At 49.3% G+C, this 8,104-nt stretch overlaps 1 protein-coding gene across 1 annotated transcript; it reads left to right on the top strand.

The window, feature by feature from the left end:
- Positions 1 to 497: 497 nt before the first annotated feature.
- On the top strand, positions 498 to 5,112 carry FAM124B (family with sequence similarity 124B). The gene is made up of 2 exons (XM_010294783.1): positions 498 to 1,226; positions 4,480 to 5,112. Exons 1-2 carry the CDS (start codon positions 498 to 500, stop codon positions 5,110 to 5,112), a joined length of 1,362 nt encoding a protein of 453 aa, XP_010293085.1.
- Positions 5,113 to 8,104: the final 2,992 nt, after the last annotated feature.

Genomic DNA, 8,104 nt, shown 5'->3' with positions numbered 1-8,104 from the left:
GCGATCACACTGAGATGTGCACTGATGGGACTCGGCCTGGACCGGAGCATCCGCTTCCACTGCTGGCAGGCGAGTCACAACATCACCTCCTCTTGGAGAACTGCTGCTTTTGTGTTCCAGTGCTCTTCATCTCTGCTGCCCTGTGCTGTGAAGGACGGGAGCTGTAGGACGCAGAGGTGTTCCTGGACACGTCGGTCGCGTGCACACAGTGACCAGAGCTCAAGTCTTGGGATCAGAAAATGAGCCTTCAGCCGAGCTCTGCTGCGGTGTGAGTGGCCTGGCACCGGTCACGTAATGCCTTGTCACTCTTCGCCTGCCTCCTCGCGTACGTTGACGGCGCATACCTGCGTATTTTGTTGGGTTGTTGCAGAGGCTGTAGAAGACTGAATGAACTCTGTCGAAGTCTTAGAGCACACCCCTCGTGTTACTGAGGAGAGGAGGAGGAGAGGGAAGGCACCAATTTTGTCTGTTTTTATTTTTTGTCAGGAACCTTTGCAATGGATGACCGAGCAGACTCTCTGATGACTGTGCATCTTCTCGCCAATTTGGGACATTCATTGCTTCTACAGCAAACTCTGGATCGGCTTTTGGAGTGGATCTGCCCAGACATTCGCCTTTTCCTGGTGTCCGAGCGAGTTACTCCATTGAAATACTATGAGAGATATCGTAAGAGAAGCTACGGCTTTCCAGGAATATCTGTTCTCCTTTTTCTGCACGAGGACTTGGGAGAAGAACGGATTTTCCAGGTCCATGAGCAATTCCAGCGTCCGCCCTGGCACTACCAGTGTGCCCAGATTGCTAATGGGCAAAGCCGCCGCTATGCCCCAGCTCTCCAGGACTTCTATGGCCTGGATGATCAGATGCCTGTGTGGGGCATCAGGCGGGTGCACTGTGGCCCTGAAATCCTGCGTGTCACCCTCTACTGCAGTTTCGATAACTATGAGGATGCAGTGAGACTCTACGAGATGATCCTACAGAAAGAAGCAACTATGCAGAAAAGTAACTTCTGTGTCTTTGTGTTGTACGCAACCCAAACTGTTGCCGTGCAGCTCTGCTTGAAGCAGCTGCCCATCGGGGTGGCTGCTGAGCCGAAGGGGTCATCAGCCTTGCAGTTCAAGGTGCAAGAAATCGGGCAGCTGGTGCCTCTCCTGCCTAACCCATGTATTCCTATCAGTAGCACCAGGTGGCAAACACAAGACTACGAAGGAAATACAATTCTGCTTCAGGTATGTGTCTGTGGTGCTCTGAGAGGAGGTTTTCCATTTTATTTTTTTCCAAGGAAAGGAGGACTGGTTCAAAATAGAAATTAAGGTTTTGCTTGTTCATGTTTTCTCTTGAATTTGTGAACGTAGTAATCTGTATCTGCCAGTGCTGTGATGCTGTTGATAAATCTAAGCACTGATCCTTGGAATGTTTTTATATTGTTAAATTAACATCGTTATTGCTTGCCTGAAATGGAAAGTATTAATGCTTTTTTGAGCAGGCTAGTGTAACATCTTCCCTTTCCTGCCTGAATTAAATGATCATAGCAGCTTATTCTTTTTCTAAGTCATTACATTATAAATGTTTTTGAAAGCAGATCTTTTATCATCCAAAACCAGATTTATTTTAAGTATAGCATTGGTACAACATCACCTGCAATAGATTTTGTGAGCTCTTTGAGTGAGTTGCAGATGGGTAGAATTGCCAGAGAAATGTGTCATAGGAAATCTCTGCCTTTTCTGTTCAAGTGTGTGGTCCAGAGGTTCTATGAATACAAATAAATATAAAATGACAAAAAAGGCTGTGCTGAGATGATAAGTAGTGGGAATTATACGTGTGAGCAGGAGGGTAGTTTAGCTTAGGTCCCTTCCTAATTACTCTGTGGGTCTTCTTGCTGTAGATACAAGGTCTTTAAGCTGACAGACAGACATGAATTCCCTGGTAGGAAATTGGGAAGCTTTTTTGGGGTGTAGCTGTGCTGCACTGCGCTCCTGGCAAAGGAAGCTGTAGTCCATTCGAACTTGAGGATGTGTATCTTGTGTCCGTGCTCCACGCGGCACGCTGACAGCCTAGCAGGCAGTGCTTTATTCTGCAGCTCTTCGGTTCATACTGTAAATCTTTATCCTAAGAACCTGCAGATCATTTATTCCCTGCCCCTCCCACACCCACCCTTCTGCCTTGTTGCAAACCAAATCCAAGGGGCTGCTCGTGGACTGCCACCCACACGGAGTTGTCATTCCCCCCTGAGTCTGCAAGAACTCTTTTCTTGGCTTTGTTGGGGAAGAGAGAGCCCAAGCCGCCTAGTTTGATAAAGTAGTAAATAAACCGCATCCTCTCCCTTTTTTGCTGAAGTTGCTCACAAATTACTGTTCTATTCCATGTCCTTACTCTGAGTGTTTACAGGAGATCCCTGTTGCTCAGATTTCACGTGTTTAGCCCTAAGACTCAAGTAGGAGTTTTAAGTAGGAGAGTAGGACCATCTCCCCGTGTAAATAAAGACATGAAATGTGTTTCTAGTCTTGCAGAGGACTGGTGAGGCAGGTGCCTTGCTCTGGGCTGGTGTCCGCAGGGGTGGCACGCTCCACAGGAACAAGTGGGACATGCTCAGGATGTCCTGGTCCTATTGGCCTTGTTGGTCTGATGGGTATCTCCTCCCTGGGTTAGTGTTGGTCCATGTGTTGCTCAGTTGTCAAAGGAATGCTGTTTGATCCAGAGCTTCTTCCCAGCTGTCCTGATTTCAGCTGGGATAGAGTTAATTTTCTTCCTGATAGCTGATACAGTGCTGTGTTTTGGATTTAGGGTGAGAATAATGTTGGAAACACACTGATGTTTTTAGTTGTTGCTAAGCAGTCAAGGACTTTTCAGTTTCCCGTGCTCTGGCCTGCCAGCGGGAAGAGGAGGGTGCCCAGGGAGCTGGGAGGGGACACAGCCGGGACAGCTGGCCCAGGCTGGCCAAAGGGATATTCCCTACCATATGACATCATGCCCAGTACATAAACTGGGGGAGTTGGCTGGGGAGGGACCGCCGCTCGGGGACTAACTGGGCATCAGCCAGCGGGTGGTGAGCACTTGTGCTGTGCATCACTTGCTTTGTATATTCTTTTACTGTTATTATCATCATCATCATTATCAGTATTATTATTCCCCCCCCCCGTCCTATTAAGCTGTCTTTATCTCAACCCATGAGTTCTACCCTTCTTCTTTTCCGATTCTCTCCCTCATCCCAGGGGCCGGGGTGAGTGAAAGGCTGTGTTGTGGTTTGACCCGGCAGGTAGCTAAAACAACAACAGCTTCCTGAACAAGTTTCTTTCCAAAAACAGCCGGTCAGGATTTGCAGATGTGAAGGAGCTCCGGGGGATCTGATGCCACCAAGAAGGTTTGGGGACAGGCAGAGCTATTTGTGTGTGCTCTGTTTAGGTCACCTGCCGCAAATCTGTTGTGGGTGTGCACTAGTCCTGAGAGCCCTCGGAAAGCTGCCCACACGCACCGCAGCATCAGGAAAATCCCAAGCTGAGGTGTAAGAGCTTGATAGATACTACGTGGTGATTGACTTTTTTTGTCTGGACTGGGTTCAGCCACAGCTGGCTGTCCACAGCTGGCTGTAGGAGGCTGCCTTGGCAGGAACAGCGAGAGGACAAGTGCACGTGTTACACCCCACCAGTACACTCCAGAGCTGCCCATTTTAAACTTGAGGGTCTTCTGAAGCCAGCTGTGGTAACTTGCAGTGACTCTCCAAGTGTTTAGTCTCCCCTTGAATCCATGCAAACTTTTTGCGTCCACAAGATACTTTGGCAGGGACTTCCCCAGGCCTACTGCCACCTTCCTTTAGCTGAAACATGGCTTCGTGTGATGGCCTCTGCTTCCTGCATTGCAAACGGCAGGGAGTGGACAATACGAATCTGTTTCTCCAGGTGACTTGTGGTGTCCTAGCCTTTTATCCTTTCCCTCCCAAACTGGTTTGTGTTTTTCTTCCCAGGCTTAAAATCCCCAGCACACATGATTGTTCCTTTACTGTACTTGCAATTATCCTTGTTGTCCATTTCTGAGCATTTCCAGCTCGAACCATACTCTGCTGCAGGTGAGAGACGGGCACCATGGTCCAGCTCTGGGACCAGAGCTGCACTGTGCGTAACAGTGTTCTCCATTTTGTTTGGAATAATTCTTAAGATTTCATTTGCTTTCTAGACTGCCAGGCACCGAACCGCTAACACGGTGGGGTCTGTCAGAGAAGTGAAGGCCCTGGGTTACGGTCAACTCACAGCCTAGCATTTTGTCTGTGAAGCCAGGATTGTTTTTCCCCATGTGCATCACATTATCTACATTAAGTTTCATCTGCTGTCGCTCAGGCTTGTAAGACTCCCGTGCTGTTCTCTGGTGGGGCTCTGACTGACTGACGCTGCAGGTGACTTCAGCACAGTGAGGCTGGGTGAGAGCATCATCACTTGGTCAAGCGAGAACAAGATGTTAATGGGATTCTCTCCAAATTTTCTTCAACAGGTTCAAGACAGCTCAAAGCCCCTTAAAACAAATGTTGGGCTTTCCCATCAGCATAATAATGCAGGCAATGAAAAAACCCTGCAGGACTCTGCCCCATCCCTTCTCCCTGTAAAGTGGGTTAATCCTGGACGGAGAAGCCAGCAGGTCAGAGCCATGAAGGGTAAAACAAAGGCTGACCAAAGCGAAGCCCTTACTCCTGCGCAAGCCGGCGGTGACCTCCACAGGCTCTTCTGCTCTTCTCGCAGTGGTCCAGCGGCCCCGCCGTGGTGGGATGCCACCTCCCTCCGCAGACGGGCGAACAGCAAGCTGCAGGCGTCGCTCCGGGAGAGCCGCGTTCGTCAGCAGGCAGCAGAGACCAACGTCGACACGGGGCTCGCCGTGGCGAATCCTGCGAGCGGCCGCTGCCCGCTGAGCCGCTTCTCCAGGGACCTGCGGAGCAGCCTCCTCCAGCCGCCAGCACCCACGGACGGGGCCAGCAGCGCCGTGCCCTCCCAGGACAGGACCCAGCCGCCCTTTGCTGCAGCCAGGAGGAGTAAAGGAGCAGGGCAAAGAGCTTCGGGCTTCCACTCGCAAGCGCTGCGAGCCAGCCCTGTAAACGGAGCGGAGGATGAGGAGGAGGAGTTCTTTATATGACTGAAAACAAACATGCCAGAAAAACTATCATTTCCAAGTGGCAGCGGAGTGCTTTTGTGTGTATTGTGCCTCCGTGTGCTGTGGCTATGTGGCTACTGATGCTCAGCTTATCTCTGTAGCTGTTGGCAACATTTGAGCTCACAGAGGTAGATGCTTACTTTCCATGGAGCGAGGCTAAGGAGGCTGCAGGCAAAGCAGGAAAAATAACGCTGTGTTTACAGAAAGGTTTATTTTTTTCATGCAGAATACATTGGAGGATTATTGTGCAATGAATAGGAATAAGCCATGTGGCTCCTAGAGCTAAAACTCCTAGAGCTCCTAAGATGCTAAAAAATAGCCAGTGACATCTTCAGATGGGGTTAGAAGGTGCAGTTTGCTTAAGCTGCCCAAGCAGCTGGATGCCGCCAGCCACAGGGGCTCATCATCCCTCGTCGGGATGTATTGGAGCAAGGTAGTGGCATGGTCACAGTGATTACACCGATTTTCCTCTGTGTTCCTTCTCGCTTCCCCTGTTGTTGGTATTTAAAAGCTACCAATGTTGTCAATTTTATGCAAGGTGCAAAACATAAACATTTAGAAGAATGTTCTTTGAAAATATTTTTGAAGAAAAAAAATACTAGAGACCCGTTTTCCCCAAATTAGCACAGTCAAGCAAGAAGCAAACACTTCCAGAGAATAGTTTGTGCTATGTTTGTGCTCCAGTAAAGACCTGCTGTTGCCTGTTCATATGATACTTAACAAAATAAACCCAGCAACAGGCGAGGCTTTGTTAGACTGGTGTGCATTTATCAGCAGGCAATCCTAATTGGATTCTAATTAAAAGAAGACAAGAGAAGTTGAGAGTCTTGGAGGGAACTGCTGAATGCTGGAGAGTATAAAGGACAGGAGAAAAGTAGTCATGTTTCAGCAACAGATGCTGAAATAACTCCCGTATTGATCAGCAGTTTTCTTGAGTAGGATTAAGGAAATCTCAAAGGGAAAGAGATGGAAAGGGTGTGACAGAGAAATGAAATTATTAAAAGAAAAGCCAAATCTGATCATACTTACCTTCCAAACAGCACAGCAAAGAGGTATTTTCTCCTTAGCTGTATCTGAAACCTGATTTACACAAAAGTGTGGATTTGTATGGAGAGTGCCTTCTCATTGCTCCTGCTTCGTTCATAACTTGTTTGACAGGCGATGGCTTCTCGCAGCCCGAGGAAAGGCAGAGGGTGATGGGCAGCAGCACAGCCTTCCTGGAGGGGGGTCCGTACAGTTTTACGGGTGTTAACGCTTCTACGTGTGCCAGCTGAAGACAGCCCGCGCTGCGTGAGCTTCGTTACCCGGCAAAGTCCACAGCCACCCCTCCACCCCTCTGCGGGTGCTGGGCTGAGCAGCCCGGCGGGACGCGAGAGCGGTGCCGTTGCCGGGTGTTAGCTCAGGCTCGGGGACCTCTGAGGGCGCAGCCGAGCTGGTGTGAAGAGCTGTGGGTGGGAGGAGGGCAGACCCTGCTCCGCGCCCTCGCAGCCGGTGATGCTCACGCACCCTGCGATTCAGGGACTGACACCTGCAGAAAGCTGAATGGGACACTTATTTCACTGGGTGCTTACAAACACCCCCATGTTTTCATAAACTCTGTGAAATTGTGGGCTTCTTAATAAATCGTACTGTGATATCTTACATCTGTGAGGGTGATTACTTAATCTTACCTAGCATGCCAGAAACTTAGCCAGTGCTATTTCAGAGTCGGACCAAATGTTTGGTCAACTAGGAAAGCAGTGAAGAGGAGAGCTTGCGGGCAGGTTAGCTCTCGGGGTTCGCTGCGGTGTGTGCCAGGGCAGGCTGGGAGGGCTCAGGAGAGAGGAGGGGGATCGGGATTAGGGCAGCGGTCTATAAACACAGGGTTACAGCCCCGGCAGTGGGCTCGGATGGGATAGTCATGAACCCAGGAGTAAAGCCAGGAGTGGGATTCCTGGAAGAAATGGCTTTAAAGAGAGACTTCATGGCCTTCTCTCTACTCTCTCATGCCAAAGGTGCTTGAGTGTGACTATTTACCGTAATCTCGTTTTACCGAAGAGAAAGAGGGTACTTAAGAGGTAGAAGATCAGTATCTAGCATGGGGGAAAAGCTCTGTCATTTAAAACAAAACAAGAGAAGAAAATTATACATGACGTTCACCTGCCTGCAATAGATCATAGAAGAGAAGGACTTCAAGTCAAAGGAAAACTGCTCTGAAAATATCGCTTGTAAGAGTGAGTCTATAAAATCTGTGCATTTTAAGTGCTAGAATACATCTGTGTACTACACAGGTAGCTGTTGGGTCAGCGGGTGCAGTTTCTCCCTGGATGGATTCAGTAGTGGAAGAAGATTCACATTTTCCATAGACTGTTCATATCTCTGCAACCTTTATTTTACATTTCTTCTTTGCAAACTGTGCCATTTCTTTCAGGTTTTTAAAAAAAGGCTTATACAAGATCATGCAGGTTGACAGGGGTCTTCTGAAGCTCTGTGCCCCAAACAACATGTGAGGAGCTCACAGGTAAGCGCCCAGACCCGGCGGCCTCTTGGGAACGGGCAGACGTGTGAGCTGTGTGTGGCTGGCAAGGCTGGCAGCGGGCTGAGCCCGGCACGTCTCTCCCTCAGTTCCCTTCCCAGCAAAGCACGCAGGGGAAAACAGTCTTGGTGGAAAACTGAAGAGAGTTTTGAAAAGTTATGCTTAGAGGTGTGATGGCATTGCAACCCTGAACGAAGGGAAATGAGGTGTGTTGGTTGTGGGATTTTTTTACCACTTGTATGTGTCAGGCTTGATATAAATGATTTAGTCTTGTGGAAGTGGTTCTGACCTAGCTGTGACCATCAGGGGTGATGGTGCTGTGGATACCGAGCTGCCGATTCCTCTGATGGACGCCTTGATGGACAGCAGCCAAGGCGGTCCCACTTTTAATTTCAGTTTTGAGATGGGCGCTTTTTGAGGGTGGTGGGCATCCTGCCTTGCGCCGGTCAGTCTGTCGGG

Source organism: Phaethon lepturus, unplaced genomic scaffold, assembly GCF_000687285.1.
Source record: "Phaethon lepturus isolate BGI_N335 unplaced genomic scaffold, ASM68728v1 scaffold10489, whole genome shotgun sequence".
Lineage (NCBI taxonomy): Eukaryota > Metazoa > Chordata > Aves > Phaethontiformes > Phaethontidae > Phaethon > Phaethon lepturus.
This window is presented reverse-complemented; position numbering and strand designations above follow the sequence as displayed.

Coding starts and splice junctions, on each gene's coding strand:
- FAM124B (XM_010294783.1), top strand. CDS start 498: ATGGATGACCGAGCAGACTCTCTGATGACTGTGCATCTTCTCGCCAAT. Junction 1,227..4,479: donor GAAATACAATTCTGCTTCAG/GTATGTGTCTGT, acceptor TTTCTTCAACAG/GTTCAAGACAGCTCAAAGCC.